This window comes from Hippoglossus stenolepis, chromosome 12 (genome assembly GCF_022539355.2).
Source record: "Hippoglossus stenolepis isolate QCI-W04-F060 chromosome 12, HSTE1.2, whole genome shotgun sequence".
Lineage (NCBI taxonomy): Eukaryota > Metazoa > Chordata > Actinopteri > Pleuronectiformes > Pleuronectidae > Hippoglossus > Hippoglossus stenolepis.
In genome coordinates this window covers 5800329-5821560 of record NC_061494.1, presented here as the reverse complement: position 1 = coordinate 5821560, position 21232 = coordinate 5800329, and the positions used below count along the sequence as shown (strand labels likewise).

General features: G+C 41.0%; 1 protein-coding gene across 1 annotated transcript in view; it reads left to right on the top strand.

The window, feature by feature from the left end:
* The window catches only part of dntt (deoxynucleotidyltransferase, terminal), an 84161-nt gene that overhangs the window by 28819 nt on the left and 34110 nt on the right, over positions 1-21232 (top strand). The window contains exons 8-10 of the mRNA XM_035172782.2: positions 8977-9079; positions 19323-19571; positions 19976-20059. Of these exons, the coding sequence (XP_035028673.1) occupies positions 8977-9079; positions 19323-19571; positions 19976-20059 (436 nt within the window). The remainder of the gene's footprint in view (positions 1-8976; positions 9080-19322; positions 19572-19975; positions 20060-21232) is intronic.

The window sequence follows — 21232 nt, the reverse complement described above, 5'->3', positions numbered from 1 at the left end:
GGCGTGTGCGGTAAATAATTCAAAAGCAGTCTGGCAGTAAGGACAGGCGCTTGCCTCTCAGCAGGGGTGACAGAGCTGCCTCAGCTCAGCTCGCAGTCTTTAATAGCGCCTGGGCTACAAGCTTTATGTGTTGGAAGGGGAAAAATCTCTTTTCTCTCTAAAAACCTTATAAATGTTTCACTTGACTGTGTTTGTTGTTTTCTAACATTTTCTATTTCATTGAATTTTGGTACAAAATGATCATAGACTGACTTTTCAAAGTAATTTGGATTTAAATATGGAGCCCGGTGGATTTAAGCTGAACAGCAATTTAGCGAAAGCAAACATTTTAAGCTTTCATAACATTTAAACAAGTGGAGATGTGTCATTGTCTGTTCCATTTATATACTGATTACAGTATTAAAAATGACATTACATGTTATTTAGCTGACGCTTTTATCCACAGCGACTTTCAATTATTGCATTCAACATCTATGAGGGGACATTCATGGTTCAGCATCTTGCCCAAGGACACTTCGGCATGGGCTGGGATCCGATCTGCCGACCTAAGTAAATAGAACAGTACCGTACACTAATGCATAGTACTGTATACTTTTTATACAGCTATTCTATGTTGCCAGTAGTACACAGGTTATAATGAGCAACCCCTGGTGGTTAAGGTGTGAAGGTATTAGTTTGATATTAGATCCAAACTGGGCCAAAACGGGGGTATAGTGGTTAGCACTCACAGCAAGAAGGTTCCTGGTTTGAATCCTAGCTTGTCTTTGTGGAGTTTGTCAGAGTGCAACTGCTTGTGGTAGTTATCAAAGGTGCAGAGCAGACTCACCTCATTCCAGCACCCGACACAATGCAACTCAAACACACAATATAAATCCCAGGAAAAATCAAAGAAATCATTGAATGTTGAATAAAGTTAGCAGGCAGCAATGACAGGAGCTCTCCTCCCACAAGGAGCAGGCCGCCCTTGCCTCTGGGCCTGTGGTGTGCAAAAAAAAAGAAGAAAACAAAGAAATGTCAGAGCGCAGAGCAAGTACACAATGTCCCATACAAATATATACAGAGATAATCCTCACAAACTGATTTGAATGGTGTGTAGTAGTGTTGGGAAACTTGCTTGAAAAATATAATTTACTCATATTATGTATTAAAAAAACATGGCTTTACTTAATACAAAATGCAACTCTGCAACTAAAATCAGAGGATTCCAGACAGTACGCATACCAGTGGGTAATGTTAGCGAGAACATCCAATCTCAACAGTTACATGGTCGAACTTCAGTGTCTTGATGCTGGGGTATACATTAATTAGTGTCTGTGGTTATAGGTCCAGTAAGTAACGATGAGATTTAAACAACACAAGGAAAGAAAAATCTAAGCACAAACGGCAGCTGCAATGATATCTCATTATGTAAATAACTGCTTCTCAAGAGGAAAATGTGGTAATGTGGTAAAAGATGAGGAATGAGATTAGAGCATTGTGGATAGTTAACATCGAGAATGAAGGGGAGGAACTGTGCAAGATTTATGTGCCAGGAGTGTGCTGCAAAGTGTAAAGGGCCTGTGAGACAGCCTTTATAGCAAACTCAGTGCGACGAGGCAGACATTTACTTCATCTCATGTTTGGTGCAGGCTCGGGGAATATTATGTGAGACCTAATTGGATTCATGTGGGGCTATAATTGAAGAATGATGACTTGAACATTATCAGTCAGTAATTTACTTTTATCGTGTTGAAAAGCTGATTCTCCAGACGTGGTTTTAAACATAGTGGGAGGCGTGGCAAGGCCTATTAAAAAGTGCAAACAAAAAGTGCATTTGCTCTCTGAGATGCCAGCAGCACCACTAATAACCCATTAATTCTCTTCAGGGTGACATATTTGAAAATGTTCACTTCTAATGTCCTGTCAAAGCTCGATTTAATTACCTATAATTTCCAGCGTGATGCAGAGGCTCTTATTAGCTTCATCTTTCCAGCCGATAGCCCTTGTCAAAAATGGGAATACACATACAGTATATTCTATACCTCTTTAAATAGACATACTCGACTCTGGCTAATCTTTCATCTTCTGGATAACATACACGAAAAAATAACTCCCAAAAGTTTCATGAAATAAGCAGCGTTTTGGAATAAACTCAGGCTGTCATCCACTTCAGAGGAAACAACATGGCGAGGATTTGTTGATGCCGCTGACATTATCCTCATTGAAAGGACAGCTGTGGAGGGCGGGTGACAATTATTAAAGCGGTTTTGTTGGGGAGGATGAGGGGGGGGATTAAAAATAGATTAGTCTTGAAAACGCAGCTTCTGTCACCGCTGTGTGTGAAAGGCTCACACGGTGTCAGCGGAGCACTGTATTTATTTCAGTGTGAAGTCCCCGCTGCGCCTGCTATTTAACATCTGATCGTCTGGAATACGCCTCAAACTGACACTGATGAGGGGCCTGATGGTGTCAGCCTTCACATCCTCGAACTGGGGCTGAGTCCCCCTGCACTGTTTCTTCCAGGAACAACAATTGAGATAAGTAATCCTTGTCAGTTTGGTTCAGGGTGTCATGGTTTTTCTAAACTAACTCTATTATCAGCTTGCAGGCGAAAGCACAAAAACATGCCGTCAGATAATGAGATTAAGCCCATGTCGACTTTGCACACACTGCTTGTTCTCGAATATCACCTGGTTCTTCTCCATTAGCAAACTTTGGTAACAAGCGAGATGGAAGGTGAAATGCATCACTACAAATGGAGCTGTTTCTTTTCCCTGATCAGCTTGTATCTGCTCTCGCACTCCGTCCCTCCTGCAGATGAATGCATTCAGTGAAATTTCCAGCCGCAGCAACACTCCCCACATCTGTATTATTCATACATGTCGCACTGTCGTCCACACAAATTTGTAAATAGCCATGTATATTTTATGGGCTTTGTGGAGAAGTATTTAATAATTTAACATTTTCTCTCGCACAATAAAAGAGCAGACTGCTTAAGTTCACACCAGGCGTTTATAGATCTACTGCTCTGCTCTGCTTTGCACTTAATTAGAATTTTAAAAAAACACTGGAAGTGTAGTGTTGCTGTACACAGTCCATCAGAGCTAACAATTTCTGCTGAATCTCTCTCAGCCATATCGCCCGCTGACAGAAGTGGGATGCCAAATGCTGAATAAAAACAGTGTTGTGAAGGTGCACCGTTAGAGGCTAGAGATGATGAAAAACACCCTCTTTGCTGGAGAGAATGTGCCTGACACGGTGTCGTCTAATTTCCGCTGAAGGGGGTTGAATTAGAGGAGGCACAGACCCGACACATACTAATGCTGCTGTGTGGTGCACTCAGGAAAGAGCTGAAAAGTGTAAAACTGCGTGTCTTCACCTCAAACAACCACCGATTCCCATGTCAGCCCCTCACAAGCAGCCGTGCTTCGATAAAGTCAGGTTGTTTTTAATGCTGATTGGAGGTAAACTGAATTTATGCTGATGGTCTCTTTGTCTCTCTCCCGCTGAGGTTTTTTGCTATTCATGGCACACATATATGCGGTGCACTCGAGTGAGTTTTGCCAGCGCAGCAGAGGCTAGCGGCGAGATTCACTCAACAACTTGAGTGCCCTGTATGCACTGGAAGTGTTGTAGAATCTCGGCTTCGCCAGTTAGTAGTGTTGGAGGAAAGCTGCTCATTCAGCAGATGGGAGTCTGTGATGCATTCTCAAATAGCTGTGTCAACCAGTCAACTGATTAAAGAAGTGTAAACTTTTCACATAAAGGCCGACATGAAAACCACTGAGTATGAGGACAAGTGAGATACATGATATACAGTCACAGAGCAAATTAAATGACTGTGACTCAAGCACCATCTGCTGAGTGAACCTGTAAGCCAGGGACAGTCCGTCAGTGCCACAGGGGTACATGCTCTTTGCCACTATCGCTAACCATTAACATTATCATGCCTTGTGGAGCTCTAATGGCTGTTCTTTTTAATACTTCCTTGCTCCCTGAATTAGCCATGGTGACCTTTGAAGCTTCCCCACAAGCCATTCACGCCTCCTTCCACTCCTTTAATATCTCTCTCTCTCTCTCTCTCTCTCTCTCTCTCTCTCTCTCTCTCTCTCTCTCTCTCTCTCTCTCTCTCTCTCTCTCTCTCTCTCTCTCTCTCTCTCTCTCTCTCTCGCTGCCTTCACTCATTTGTTCGAGGCGGCAAGGAAACATCAAACATGGAGCTTCGCAGCCGCCGAGGTTTCTTCTGAGCCGTATCACCCACGACGTTTATAGTCATTTTGCTTTGTGGTTAGGTGTGACACTTAGCGTCTGCATTATTTCTGCAATTGTTTATCAAACTGTTTGTGTGTGTTTGAGTGGGCGGTGGAAGGTGATCACGCTGAAATGATGCCTGGGCTTTTGGTAGTGCTGAAATAGGTTTAGCCTTGCAAGGGCAAGATTGAGCCATTAGAACTGAGACTTTGGAAATGCTGCTGGCCCCGTCCAGGGCTGCATTTTAGCCTGGACGAGCAGAAACTGAGATGTTTCAAAACGATGTTGTAGTCACTCACAACCGCTTGCTGATTGTGTCTTTTCGGTGATGACCTAGCCTTTGCTGATTCTTCATGCACTTATTACATGACCCCCTTCCAGAAGAAAACAAACTGCATCTGCTTTGGCTACCAGTGTAGAACACAACATGGATAATCCATTACAAGTGTTGTTGACCATGTTGTCTTTGTCATTCTACAATGATACAACTACTTACAACTGTAGGAGATAAGCTATTATTCGAGCAATTCGTGTTCCCAACGAAACGCAGACCCAGTGACATACTAGTGGACGGGGAGCCAGTATGCCTGTGTGGACAGAGATTGTTGTAGTTTTAGTTCGCTGTTTTGGATGTAGTGTGTATCATCTGAGGGGTAACTTCCGCTCTGGGTGTTTGTGTCTGTTGTAAAACCGCCATATGAGACTGTGTTAGCAGGTTACTATAATCCCAGGAACCCACTGTCACTTTTCATCATTCCATCTGACTGCTGCTTGAGTCATCCTGCGGAGCCTGTCTTCTTGAGTGAAAGACAGGTGGCCAGTCGATCACAGGACTCACTTACAGACATATTCACTGTCATATTTACTCATTTTGACTTACATGTGTTTATCACCGCTTTACTTTAAGACATAATGGTCCTGATATCTTGCTCAAATGCCAAAGAGCACATCAGACTACAAAATAAAGCCTGTGGAGCGTTTCTGTGATGATTTGAATTATTGAGACTTCATAGAAAACTTCTACAAACTTTACTGTGTTTTCATGAATGTGTGCGTCGGCAGGAATGCACAGTGTGCAGACACAGGTGGGTGTGGCCAACTGCTGTTCTGCAATTGTGCTGACAGGAGGTGCACGTGTACAATCCTGGCACAGCACCGACCAGTCTGGAGAAGTGGCTGGAACTTGATGAATATAGCTAGTAGGAGGAATACATTATCAGGAGGAGGAGTTTGAGCCGGCTTCAGTGACAGCCAATCAGATCAGCTCCTCTTATGACCTTCAAAGCACAAGTTTGTTCGTGGAATAGAATATTGTAATTTCAGTTTTTTACTTGGAAATGTATTGATTTTCTGTGATCTTTATGTCACATGATGCCGATGTTATCTTTAGGGGCTTAGTCAGATGATGTCTGTGTGATACTCATTCATGCTGTCAAATAGCCAGATGACAATCAACTGAGTGGTAACATGAAAGGACCATTGTACTCAGGAGGGCCTTGTTAATACCTGGATGACCTGGCCAATTTGATCAACATGTAATGAGTCTGCAACTGTTCTTCTGAGGGTACATAAGACAAGACAATCTGAAATTCTGTCAGACAACAATCGTGTGGGTCTTCTCTCAATGCTGCATGATGTAAAGAGAATTGATCCATCACATCATGTCTGTAATTCTTCAGAGAATTAACAACTCTCAACATTCGAGAAGAATTTCTTCGACATTACGCAAAAATTACTGGACAGATAACCATGAAACTTGGTGGAAGGATGGAAAAGAACCCATCACATTTTGTCATGTATCTGGATGATGGGGCGTCTATTCTAAATATACACACAGTACATTAAAAAAATGTAGAAGTCCACTGAGCAGAAGAATCAGGCTTCATGCAAAAATATGAGTCCAGGCCTCTGTACTACTTCATTTCTTTCACCTTTAGAGGGTCAGCCATATGTACAAGAGAGAAATATCCAGAGTCTCTGCAAATGGCTTATGATTACCACCCTGTGGCGTTCTATTCTTCAAAGCTGCCTCCTGTAGTGCAGGAGATGCCAGCTTGTTAACGGGCTGTTGCTGCCACAAGTATCAAAAGCAGCTTTCAGACATGCACTGGACTCCACAGTTCCTGAGTATTTTCTCCGGAGGAGGTACATGTGTGAATTGTCGGAGTGAGATGCAGACTTTATCTGCTTAACCTCCTCGTATAAGGTCCAGGGTTCCCCGCTGGATTCACTGCGAGTAAGTGGGGGGGTAATGATGCTTCCAAAATGCCACAGATGCAAAATTTAAAATTAAAAAACAAAACAAATATCTCCCAGTGAAAAAGCAGTGTCATACAGGTAGAAGACACCGACAAAGATGTCAAGAGAGTTTGTGGTGATAAGAGCTGACGACGGTGTCTTGGTGCTGTAAACACGATCACGTGATCTCGGCAGAGTTAATACGTCACTTCCTGCCTCTGCCTGCTGCACACGGCTGCTCCACCTCTCGCATGAATATTGAGGAGGATGTGTTGCTGTTGTGAAAGCGTCTGTGCAGAAAACCTCCCGCTGTGTTGTGCATGTGTGAAAGGCAATAACCGGGTAAATTCCGCAGCCAATTCTCCTGATTTTACCTGCAGGTCTTGTCTGAAAACGGCTTTAGATGAAAAGTCTATTCCTATCTTAATGGATGTAAAGTTTAGCATTTTTGCAGCAGCTGATCATAGATCTATGAAGGGACTTTTCTCCCCAACTCTAATATTTCTGTTCATAGGTATTCATCTTAAATCCCTCAGCACTGGCCCCATTGCTCGAATCAGATGATCATGTACTGTAGTTGCACTTGACTGCAAAACAGTGTTGGCTATTGTAAAAATGTGCTGCTCACAGAGTTGATATTGATTCTGTGTCCTAAGATACCATATTAGTGGACATTGCTGCAAAACAATCTGTGCTTATCCCGTCCTCTATTGTAGCCGACTACAGTGTTTGTGTTTGCAGCCTCGTGTTCTTTCATGTTGTCTCACTTGATGGTGTAGTTCTGCGCCGATGGTCATGTGGATCAAGTTGGACACGGATCTGCACATATGGGAAAAGGAGGAATAAATGATGTGATTGCAGCCCAATAGTTCGCCCCAGGTACAACTGCCTGGTATAACAGCATTAAAGGCATTAAGCCGGTCATCGATTATTTTCTTGAACAGGGTCTTTTATTTCCAGCATTTGTTAAAACAAGGCAATTCAAATTGCTTCCAACAAAACACACAATGCATTAAGACAATATAAAAGACAAATTTAAATAGGATTTAAAAGAATAAGAATAAATAAAAGAAAGAAAAAACCTGAAATAGATTCAAACAGATAAAGAAGAGGCAAAACCACAATGAAATACTTGTTGTAGAGTTTGAGTTTAACTTGATAAATTACAGATACAAACAGAAAAGTCTTAAGCTCTGATGCACCCATTATACTGATCCTGCCGACGATGCCAAATTAATGAATAAAACAAAGTGGTCAGTCGCCATTGATTTAAATTACAGTATTTATTCTGGTAACAGACTCCATACATGATAAAGAGTATAGAATCTGCTTAACCCTTCCCAGGCTATTGTACCAAACTCCAATGAGGACAAGGTCGTAGTTTGTCTCCTGTCTGAATAACAATATAAGGACAGTCAGAACACTTTACCGAGAGAATATCTCAGACACTGGAACTCTATATTTTTCATGAGTGAACAGTCTGGCATCAAAGGTCACAGCAGCATGAGTTATTACAAAAGTCGGTCTAACAGTGATACAGTAGCTTCATATACACTCATTTCAAATAAAGTCTACCTCACTGGTGACAGCCAGTGTCCAGGCACATCATGGTTTTGGGTCCTCCGTCAGTCCCATTCTTGTGAACACAATATCTCAATAACGTTTTGAGGGAACTTCTTCACATTTAGTATGTTCAGTTGGAGTCAAGGACTCATTGATTTAATTCTAGTGGTCAAAGGTCAATGTCACTGTGACCTCACAAAACACATTTTGGTGCAGTGAATGCAATATCTCAAGGACTTCAGGGGATTTCTTCAAATTTGGTACAAATGTTCACTGAGACTCATGGATGAACGGATTCGATTTGGGTGGTCAAAGGTCATGGTGGACTCATCATTGTGAATGCAACATATCAGGAACACCTGATGAGACTGAACCTGCACAGCTGCTAAAGGCATACAACCGCAATGTGGTCATTCCAGTCGTAACAAATTCGAAGTCAGTCATTATTAAATCTGCTTTAACCAAGTCATATTATTCAAAGCATGCTGCATTTTCAGAGAGTCAGTGTTCTCAAAAACAGCAGTTTTTTGAAAGCTGTGCAACTGATTCAGCGGGATGATTCCAGACAAAATCTTTGATATGTTGTTTGTGTACATCTCCTCTTCACATACACAGGTTCCCTGCAGAGCTCTTGGTTGAACCTGTACTTGCATGATAATCACTTACAGAACTGAAACACCCTGTGCCTGCAGTTGAGCTGACAGCGACAATACATTGTTTCAGGTTGAACATGGCTCGACAATGCTTCAAGTAAAAAAATGAAGATGAGACAACAAGCAGTAAGCAATGACTTGTCTGAATAATGACAAGTGTTATTAGCTTAGCTTGTGCTTTTAATAGCTCTGTTTGCCTCCTTCCCTCTTCATCAGTTAGGGACTGTGAATGAATGATTAGTGTTCTCATTGTCACAGTGAGTAATTCTCAGTGCTATGTTTTCATCTCCAGGGGGAAGGAGTTTGGTCATGATGTTGACATCATTGTGACCACACCAGAGCCGGGGAGGGAGAGGACTCTCTTACCAGACATCGTCGACAGATTCAAACAACAAGTAAGTATGCTCTTAGTTGTGTTTTATTCACTCAAGGTAAGTAATGAGGATGTTGAACACGTTTTTGTCAATAAAATTGAGTGTTTTTCTCACAATTTGTAAAATGAGTGTCTTCATATGGGTTTGAATCCACAAATTTTTGTGGATTAAGTTATTTTAGGCCAATAAGCTAAATATAAAGGCACAATTGGGTGGACAAAATAACAGTATATACTGCTATAGTGCTAAAGTGTTTCTTTATACTGCTTTACATTCAAAATTAAAATGCCATTTGTGTTTTCATACCCTGTCCTATCAGATTTCTTATAATTTGTAATTTAACATTAGGTGCTAGATAGTTACATGCACAGTCAGTTATTAATTATTCTATTGATCATGGAACTTAAATTGGAATTTTCAATTTGCTCTTCAAAGAAGTGCAGACGATACATACAGAATATAGCGTGACAACCTGTCCCATCGGGGTCATCGGTGAAAAATCAAAACCCCTATTTGGGCTCATGTTGGGCTCACGTTGGGCTCGGTCACTACTCAGAAGGACTCGCGGTGGGTGATGGAGAAATTTAGAAATTATGTTCAGGTTGGTCTCGTCTACCAAAGAATTGTTAGACAGCGAACATCTTAACTTTGATTTACGAATTAGGATTGGCTTTCCTAATTAACATGGTGCTTTAACTTCTTTTGCGATTAATGTCAAGTTAACGGCACTCCTATTTTCACAGTTTCAGTTTATGATTTATAATTAGTTAAGTAAGCAAAAGGTGAACACTGCAATTGTTCAACACAGAACAACTGTGGCTTTCTGTATGTGTGAAAAACCAAACAATCTACCCAAAACAATCCCTTTTGATGGTCTTGGCCATGTTGATGGTGCTCAGTCTGCTCACACATGTGTAACCAACGTAAGCAGGCAAGCTGTAACCATGGTAACAAGAATTGCATGACAGTCAGGGACAGGGAAGCAAAAAGTCGGTGTGTCAGGCTGGACTCAGTTTGGCACAAAAAGAAAAAAAAATGCCTGTCTGGATCGGTCACTGAATTTGTAAATAAGTGGGCCGAGAACCAGAAGACGCAAAATCTACCTCCACTAGCGTCCGGCGGTGTAATTGCAGCGCAACTCACACACACACACGTATGCACAACTATGAATGCTCGGCCTCATGCGTACCTACGGCGTAGCTTCGATGCAGAAGCATGAATTGTGTTTAATTGAGCTGTCATACATCACAGTGATTGAGTGATATGATTGGCTGACGATATTCACCTCTTTAGCCCTTTTCTCTGCTGCACCCAGCAGATTGATTTACATGTGTCTAACTGCTAAATATACATGACCGGACACCATAGGCATCCATGCTGTGCTATAATTTTTTAATGTTCTGAATAAATGACAAAAAGACAGAAAAAGTACATCCCGGTGGTCACTGTGTATTCTGTGATCTAGAATTTAAAGAACTGTAAAAGCCTCATTAATCTGAAAGTCACTCTTCTTTTCATTTTTCGCTGTCGGACACTGGAGGATTTTCCAGAGATAAAAATATGAAGAACTGACGATACTTTTTGCCTTTAGGACATACTGTGTTTCTGACTTCACTGCATGCTGCATGTTTGGCTGATAAGTCATTAAATGGGGTTTGACACTTTTCCATCATCCAGAACTGTGTCCTTGCAGCCATATCATAAAACTTAGAAATGTGGTCCGGCCTCTGATTGTATGGAAGGAGACTGTGAAAAGGTGAACGAACAAGTAAAAGAGAAATAGTACAATTTAGCAGGTTTCTTTAAAAAAAACTTTAGCAGGTCTGTCAAGGACCATGGGCAGCACTGGAGACCCCTTAATGGAAAATGGATCCTTTAATGGTACATGGTTGGGAAAAATAGAAGAGGTGGGAGAGAGACGAGAAAAGGAGGAGGATGGCAGCTGGTTGAAGGAAGTAGGAAATGAGAAGCGAGAGTAAATGTGTGAACAAGAGATAAAACAGAAATAGATGATGTTAATGGCAAGCTTTGTTTACATACAGCTAATGGTTTAATTATTGGCTGTACTCAATTATTTGCTGCTAATATCAAAGTAATTTGACAAATGTCAATGCTCTGCAGAAGTGTCTAATTAAAACCCAACGTTTGTATACACATTTATCTAATTATGTTAAACTAAGGTCTTAATCACAATATTGCAAATAGAAGTCCAGTGCGATCATGTTTGTAAATGTTTTACCGCTTTTACCTCATCCAGCATTTAGGTTTTACAAGATTATTCACAATTCATTAACCGCACAGTTTGCATTTAAAGGGGAAAAAAAGAGAGTAAAAATAGTTGTTGTATGCCCCTGAGAGGAGAAAATAACAAGTTCTCCAAGTTCAGTTTTAAACTCATTAATTGGAAGTTTAGTTAAATAACTGGCAAATATGAATCAGAAGCAAATAAGCAAAATTTTGGAATTATAACATAAATAGACATGGTTGTTTTCCCTTAATGAATAACGACTTGTGATCTTTGCAGAAATATAAAGCAGTTAAACTGTGAAAAGAATTTCACAGCCACATTCAGGACACATTTTTATTGCATTTTTTAGGAAGCAGAATTTTATTAAAAAATAATCAAGAAGAACCTGAACTTCATATTTTCTCATTAGTTTGTTGTGAACATGTAGAATGCAAATTTGACTTTTCTGAAACTGCCAGAGGTTTTACATACACGAGACAAAAGGCTCCTCTTTCACACTGAGAGTGCACCGTTTTCTTCTCTATTAAAAATGTCTATTTATTTATACTTTACATTATCAGATCAAGAGCTGTATTTAATAGTTGTTCACAGCAGAGATTTTGACACAGACACTGATTCCGTTCATTAATTATTGCAGTGCTATGCAGCAAATAATCATGTTATTAGCTACGCCTATATTTATCAACTTTGAAAAGCTCTATTCATCTGGGGCTCTCCAAAAATACATGGACTCTAAGACATTTTTCTCAGTTAATGAAAAATTTCAAAGACACACTGTTTTCACAAGAAACTGCTGCATACATTGAAAGAGTCGTGGGTCACTGCAATTATTCCTCCTCTCTTCTGTGCTGTACAAGATGGCCTAAATCCAGAGTTCTGTAAAAAAAATGTAATGTCAATTTTAGCCAAAAATAGTATGAAGCCTCAGCAGGCTGGAGTAGCCACATTGAGTATTATTGCAGTTGTTTTTTTCCTGGTCATACACGGTCCATAATAAAACAAATAGTAAATTATGGAAGAGACTCGTGTGATTTGGCTGACACAGACTGCTGAAGGGTCATTTAATTTCAGTTCAAATGTACATTATTCTTTCATAACAGGCTTCTATTATGTTCTTACTACGTGAAGGAGAGGAGGAATGATCCCATGTTCAACAATCAATCATTTTAATGTCTCCCTATGGATTGTATAAAGACATTCTAAAAAAAATCCAAACCTAAACTTTAAACTAACTTCACTGAGAAGGGGAGTGTACGAGACGCCTTGAGGGACTGCAACAGACTGAAATGACAGATGGGAAACTATTGTAACAAACACATGAAAACAATCTGTTTATGAAGAAATGGTCACAATATTTGCAAACTTACACCTGTGAAATAATAATGTTCTAACTGCCAGAGTCTGCAATCGGAGTATGGAGCCACAGTAGCATGGTCCTGCTGATAAATGTGACCAATCTTGAGTCAGTCTCAGCTGTCAACCTAAAATGACAAAAAACATGTTTGAGACAAATAAATTGTTCTTTTTAGTTTGGCCCATGTCCCATCCACTAACATGGAGGAGGCCTATACTGCAGACAGCCTCCAGGTGGCCATCGAGACGTTTTGCCTTCACCTTTTGTGAGTCATGTTGCCCACCTTTATTTACAGTCTGTCGAACAGTGACGATTTTAAATTATGTGTAAAGTTAATTAAAAAGGTGATAAATTGTTTGGTTTACAGTTCAAAGAAGACGAAACTCATTATTAGTAATTAATTCCTAATGAAATGTGTCCACTGTAACATTTTACTAAAACACAAACTCATAAAACATTGTCAGACCTACAGCAAATGAGTCAACATTGTGATATTTGGTTACACGACCTTAGTTCATAGTTGTCTCCTGAGAGTCCGGGCAGTGGGTCAGGGAATTATACACATATACAAATACATAATACCTTATTATCATCGAGACAGCTCAGTTTCCACTGAACATATATGTTCCAAATGAAGCCAAATGAAAATACATTATGGACAGTATCCCTTACAGAAAATACACAGGTCATGTGGATGTGGAAGGACTTCTCTTCTCTCTCAGATTAATGCGTAGCAGGAGACAGTCATGAGAGGAGACAGGGGTTTGATGAAGAGCAGAACCACGCTGTGGAGTCTAGCTGCCGGCTGGTTTTTGTCATCGCCGGGTTTAAAAATATCCTCCGTCCTCCGCCCCCTTCTCCATCTACCGCTCCACTCCCCCTTCCGCTCCTTCAGAGGTCCATCCTGATGATAATTACCTCCTACGCTATCGCGGGAAGCTCGCACCTATTGCAGCCCCTGGCAGCCTCTCGCAGCCACTTTGATTCACCATGGGAGGAGAGAACGAGGGGACGGTGTGAAAGTGTAGGAGAATGCGGGGCCGAGGTATAATGGATGTGAGACAGTGAATTAGGCAGGTAGGGCAGGTGTTAAAAAGGCTTTAGGAGCATAAGAAGGGTAGTGTGAAACAACCAGAAGCTTTCAGGCTGATAGAATAGGGATGGAGAGGGGACTGGTCTGCAGGGATGAGGACACAGGAGACAGTGATTAAGTGGAGGTAGCAGAGGTTGACTCTTAAGTCGTGTGACCTTGTCATCTGCAATCAAGGCCCTGGGGCCCCCCCAACATGTCTCCACTCAGGCCTAATATCATGGGCACCCCTGCCATCCCCCACCAACTCATTCAGCACCCTTCTTCCGCCTGCAGGGAGTTAAAAATACATCCATCTAGAAACGTCCTTGTAAAATCGGGTTCATCATTTCATTCCTCCCCCCCTCCCTTCCTCCTGCTGATATTCTGAAAGCATAACTTGGGGGCAGAGGCAAGGTCAGTCCCCAGCTTCTGTGGCAGACAGATGAGATTCAGCTTGGCCCTGGTAATAGCAATGGGAACGACAGAGAGAGCGATGTTTCATCCTCTATCCATCTGTCATCTCTGTCTCTAAATACTGTATAAGTTCTTCTTTCTGAAGGCTGAGCTGTGTATGCATTGCCGCCAGTGCGATGCCATTCAGCTCCGGCTTTATTGTTCTGCTTTCCGAGTCATTGCGGTTAAGAATTGGAGAGCTTCCCCTTTAGCTTGAGTAAGTGATTCAGACAGAGCTGCCCATACAGCTGAGGTTATTTTGCAGTCACACAGAGTTAGTCACTTTGAGATCTAAATAAAATCTGAGCAGTGAGGGCTACTTTGACTGGCAGCGAGAGGACGCACAAACACACACACAAACCACTGCACTTTAATTCCGGCAATCAGGCTCTTTCATTCTGTCGAAGCTGTGAATCAAAGTCAAAGCGCCGTTCAAATGGTCCTGGCTAACGCGTGGTAATCTGCAACTTGAAGGCAGGTTTTGAAGTCTCTCTCTGCGAGTCAAAGAGAATGCGAGATGAGATCGGAGCGCCTTTCGCTCGTCCTCTGCAGATGCAGGTGGCTGCCTTGGCCCCTGTGACCGCTCATCACAATCTCTCAAAAAGAAGAGCCTGAGTAAATAATCAAAGAGGAAAAAAGGCCCAGCTTTCAGTTCACAATTTCAAAAGTCATGTTCACTTGACTTTTTTCTTTTTTCAGCACTCAGAGGCGAAGCTTTAGGGGAGAGATTATCTTCCCGCTGTCCTCCTCTGTAATTCCCTCTGTAAACAGTTTTGGTGGAATCAGCTTACTCTCAGATGCTTGCTGACATTACCTGCTGTGTGCGAGATGATTACAGAGCGCTATTGGGCTAAACAGCCCCCGGCGATGCTGAGACTGGAAACTTCACGACGTCCTGTTTTTATGGTAGATTTATGTGCGTCAGACAGAACAAGAGAGAGTGAGAGATAAAGCAGCGTTACAATACTGCATGCACAGGGGCAAGAAAACCTCATCAATCGAAAGGCATCCATATTCAGGTACTTAATGGTCTGTGCAACTATCACCTTATTATATGAATACTTTTCTCTGAAGGCATCTATACGGTTCCAGAAAGAAACGCACTGCTAGGAGCAACCAAAAAATACAGTATGTGCTGGAATAGTGGAATATGAAGTGACCTACATTTGCAGCCTTATGCATGAGATGGGTTACGGACCTTCTCCCACAACTTGTCTGAAGTGTGGCTCGGGGGGATTTTAATTTCAGATTAGTCGGTGTTTAAGTGCTTTTATGCTGTCATTCTGGCCTCATTATCTAAGTGGGAGCTGTCACTGCCTTTAGCTAAGCCATTACAGAATGTAAAGGGAACTTCAAGAATCCCTCTCCCTGCCCATTATCGAAAGGTGAATGGTTATCTGTAATTGCAGAGGGAGAGTGGTCCATGGGTGCAGCAGAGGGTGACATCAAGAATCTTTGCCTGCAATTGCGCGACAAACGTGTCCACCCCTGAGGATAATGAGATGAGGGAAAGTGAGGTGGGGGCCGGTGGTTTCTTTGAGATCAGCTCCCTCTGTGTGTCACTCAAAGTTTTCGCCGTCCCCACCTTGGATTCCTCGCTATCTCCCTCCATCAGTGCCCTCTGGGAAACGCTGTCCTCGTCTGATAACTTCTGCGGTTTGACGGTCAGGCAGGGATGTTTGGTGGCGGCGACTCCGGCCACGCTGACAAGGTTGTTAATGTTTTGCAATCAACCTAAGTCATCGGCTGGACAGGCAGAGTGGCTGCTCACTGCGTTCGCTTCTGCAATTATTGCTCTTTAAGGATTGTGTGGCAGATTTATGGCCATTGAGAGGGGAGTAGTATCCCAACAATTACGCTGGGCGCTGGGATTAAATTGACAATTTGTAATCTTAATCGTTTTAACACTCCTGCATCCAGAGAGAAACATAATCAGCCAGGGCGAGGCCTGGAGGAAATCAATTCACACACACAGTCCTTTTCCCCCCTCTCCCCTTTTCTGTCTTTCCCGCTATCTACTCATCCACCTACTCCTTACTTTCTCTTACAGGTTGAACGCTTTATTCTCTAACTCTCCTACACTCACTCCATTTCCCTCTTCTCTACACTGACGGCTTTGTTTCTCATCAGTGGCCCTCTCTCCTTCTCTCCTTCACACACTGACATCTCACTTGGCAGAGATTTCCATTATCTAAGGAGTGGACCCATTTACCACGGAATCGGCTTCAGCCATCGACTATGGCTGACTGGAGGCCCGTCTCTCTATTGGATCTTACACTCAACCATCCTCCTTTTCTCACCACTCCGGGCTCAAATTAGACTGGTGACAAGTCTCAGCAGATGTTCACAGAGTCCTTTTACTGGCATAGCTTTGTTGTTTTGTCAATCAGAAAAGGAAGATTTTTATATCTGGTCTTTGCTCTTGATTAAGTCACAGAGCAGATTTCATTCATGCATCAACATGATATACTGTAACATGATTGTTTTAGATTGCAACATCACCAACAAGATCATTCAGTTTTTTATGAAAATACACAAACAGTGGCATTAAGTTGCAAAAAAACTGAAAGCAGTGACATGTCTGAGACAAAGTGGAAACAAGACTAAAGAGTTTACAGCACTGGTTTAGCTGTGGGCCAGTTGTTATTCTCTTAGCAATAAAACAAACATTCATCTTGCTGATGTAGTATTGTATCTCAGGGCAAGTCATTTTTCCCATAATGGTTTAAAGAAGCAAAGTTTCTCCTGACTTGGAAAAAGATACTACAAAATGCAAAATGTATGCTTTGAGTTACACTACATGACTCAAAATGCATTTGATAGGTTCGGCACATTTAAAAAGTTTTGTTGTTTCTGCCATATTGTTTCATAGTATGCTGTTTCCATTTGACTGCCACCTGATTAAGTTTGAAATGTAGTTCAGTGATTATTATTAGATGCTCCAGTTTCATGTTCATTGGTGTTTATATGCCTTCTATTTGCATCTTTACTCAGAGGAGATTGAAGAACACTTTAGAGAAGAAGCCACAATTTGTCCTCCACTGGTTTACAGCCATGCTAGCAGTGCTATACTTGTCAGCATGCTAACATGCTCGCATGGTGATGTTCAGCAGGTGCAATATTTTGGACGATCACCATGTTAGGTTAGTTATTTAAGCATGATAACAGTAGTTAATCAGGACAACGTACTGATTAGGTTGAAGGGAGTGTCCTTAGTTTTGCAGGAATTTGGTGATAAACCAAAGGATTCAACAAATACAAATTTTGACCTGATTTTTTCAGGGAATTACTAGTTGCTTTTACAAATTATCCTTAGAGAACCACAAATACCAATATAAATGCTAAATTAAAAATCTGACATTCACCAATGTCATTGGAGTTCATTGTCTGGGGACCATGAATGTGTGCACCGAATTTCATGGCACAGCAGTTTTAATATTTCAGTCTTGGCCCCAGTGGGTGCACCAACTGACTGAGGGACTACTATGCAACTATTAAAAACCATAGCGCTATCATGTCTAAAAAGTGAAAATAAATAACAATCAATTAATAAAGTAATTCATAAAGGTACGATAAATAACATCATCTATAGCACCACCACCAGACATCTTTCTCAGAATGTTTCTCTTATATTTCCTCTCACAATTGTAAGATTGGAAAAAAAACACTTTGCTCAGTGAAACATAACCTTAACACAACAATTTTCAATACCTCAAGGCTTGTATCTAAACTTTCTTATCATCAAGATTAAGAAGTGTCTGATTTTAAAGACAGCTGCAGTGCTCATGGACAGAAATAACAGTTTGTAAGACTTGCAGCTCTGAAAGCAGAATTACAGCATTGAAACTGTGTGTGATTATGAATGATCTTATAATGAATCAAGAAACAGGGTTGTGCTTTGTGAAGGCTCTTGCAGTTAAGGGCAAGTTAAAGTTAAGTTTTTAGTTTCAAAGACAGGGCTGTTCCAATAAAACTCAAATATAGGCCTACATTAATGAAAAATACTTTAGAATGGATGTATAGGACTGATTTTGACAATATTCACTACAGCCAATCTATGACAAGAAGTTGTTTTGTTTTCCAAGAACACATAGCAAAAGACATCAAGCCATACAGTGAGACTTTTTTACTGTAATTGTGCTTTTCAGTGTAAACATTGAACAGGCTTCAAGTAATTGAGTCGTTTAAATGCAAACCTATCTAAAAGTAAAAGCTTGGGCAAAGTGTTGTACCACATAGGTTACCTGATGATCTGGTTTAGAGCGGCGTGATGAGCCGGTTTCTTTACACTCAGTTTAAATGAGTTGATGATTTGATGAGAAAAAGATGGAATGCAGACAAATGGATACACAAACACAGAAAAAGAAAATTGGGACAAACAATAATGTTTGTAGTGAAGATTTAATGACTTAAATAGGTGCAATTTTTACTTTTGCTACATCGAAACTATGAAGAAACTTAAAAACTACTTTCGGTGGCAGAGAGAACTTGCATACCTGCTTATACTGGTATACATGTATTTTCTCATAATTAGCTGAGGAATTTTTGAGTTATTGCCAAAAACATGTTTTCCAAGGTCACGTTTATCTTGACCTTTGACCACCAAATTCTGTAAAGTGAATGTTTGTGCCTAATCCTTTTGACCTCATCACTTCAAATGTGGCATCCTTACTTTAGTTTCAGCTTTGGAATAAATTCAAGATCAACGTCTGGATCAACACCTTGCAGCTTTCAGACTGTGATCGTCAGCTGGGTTTGTGGCTGCCCTGATGACCAGGGTTTTTTGCTGTCAGTGTTCCTGGATGCTCCCTTGAAGCTTGATCGAGTGGCAGTCCTTCTTAAACTCACTCACCTAAACCCATGAAAGCATTTTCCTAATTCTAGTTGCATGAAGTTAAAGAAAGTAAAGTTTGGATTTATCCAACAAGTATGCCTGTACTTTAATTGTTATAGATAGACTAGTTTGTGATTTATGTGTCCAACTGAGAGGCTGATGTTTTCGGAGAAGCAAGAATCTATAAAGGGAAAACCTGCATTGATAAAGTTATTAATAGGATATATAAACCCTGCAGTAGACATAAATCTATAACCTAACAGATGTTCATGCTATTAAACTTAGTTTTTCTCTCTTCACCAGGGCATTTTGCTGTATTGTGATTACCAGGCCTCCACCTTTGAATGGTCCAAGCTTCCCAGCCTCAAGTTTGAGGCTATGGATCAATTTGCAAAGTGCTTCCTGATCTTGAGGCTGAAGGCAAGCAAAGTGGAGGGAGGTCTCAACTGTGCAGAGGAAGACGACAGGGGCTGGAGGGCTGTGCGTGTGGACCTGGTGTCACCGCCTCTGGATCGTTTCGCTTATGCACTGCTGGGCTGGACCGGCTCCAGGGTATGAAGGATTATAGAGACTGAATGACAGTGAGGTAGCCTCAGGGGCAATCAATGATTAGAACAACAGCAAAAAGTACAAGTTGCTGTGATGATTGATAATTCATTGTCCGGCCAACACCATGTGATAAAATGTTGCCCGGGCACAAGAACAACCTCAAGGACAGAAAACTAAATCACCTTGATAGAAACTTGATATATTGAAAATGTATACAAAGACATGCAAGTGTATAATATTATAAACAAGTGCCTGCCATATCCAAATACCTTCTTGTTGATGATGTAAAAAGCTAAAAACTCCCACAGGAAGACAAAATACATTCAGCTTTTTTCCTTTCAGTTCCATATAAACAGACAAATAAAACAGATATTTGATTTCTGACTATTGATCCTTCTCTTCCACAGCAGTTTGAGAGAGACCTGAGGAGTTTTGCTCGATTAGAGCGGCGGATGCTTTTGGACAACCACACCCTGTACGACAAAACTAAGGTACCCAGTGCATCATTAGATACACAACAACAAACTGTTTTCGCTCAGTCACTGAATACTGAACAAAAGTTTAGCAAAGATTTATTGGATAACATTTAAACTAGTGGTTTAAACAAATGCCACAATGTATATGTTTGAACTATTTGGTTAAGACAGAAATAGCTTAACACATGCTGATGAAATGTGATAGAGACATTCATACCTCAACTGTAACAATGATTTACACAAAAACATTTCAACTTCAGATTTCGTCTCCATTCTCCGACATACTCCACTTCCCTGCTCGGCCCTCCATATGCACAATGTGTTCCAAACTCGCATGTTAACAGCTCATCATACAAGCTGCAAATAGTAACAACGGAGTGTTTACCCACATTTGGGCATCTTTAGCTGAAACATGTTCGGGATTAGATATCTAATTTTAATCTTAATTATTTATTACGTTTGCCACGGGCCACCACTGCCAGCAGGAGGCATCATGATCAATATGGAGTCACCAAATACCAGATTTTACAGAAAGGGATGAGAAGGAGCAGATGTGTTTGGTTCGGCAGATTATTTGATTTCCACTTCCTATAAGTGTGAGACATTTTCACCTCCGTGAGTACACACAACAGTTCAGGCAAAAACAGAAAAGTAAAAGCACCATTTCAGTTTGTGGGGATTGGACTTTTCTTGCATCCAGGTTCCGACAGCTAAGACAAGTGTTTTTACACAAAGGTGTTTCCCAGGACATGTTGAAGTATTGAGTGGGTTTTTTCAGCATATACAGTGATTTAAAGTGTTGATCACATTGTGCTGGTTGCAGTTGCCAAGTGTGTATTTTAATCTCGACCAAAGGAATAATTAGATTTAAGAGTTATTGTCTTTGAGAATTGTTGTCCACAGCTTGCAAAATCCTGTACAGCTGAATTGTCAGTTTTTATATTTCTAATGAATGTAGCTGGGTAGCTAGCAAGGTATTTAGGTAAGGACGATAATGTCTGTGAAAGATTATCAAAGGACTATCAAAGTGATCAAAATGACTTATTTTAATGACTGATGTTATTGTTGGATTAAATGTGGCCTTTTGTCAGTATGATATAAGTGGAATAGTACCATCTAAATTTACATGGTTATGATTGAAATGGACACCATCGTAGACTCAACTGTTTTTGAATCACTGAAGAAACC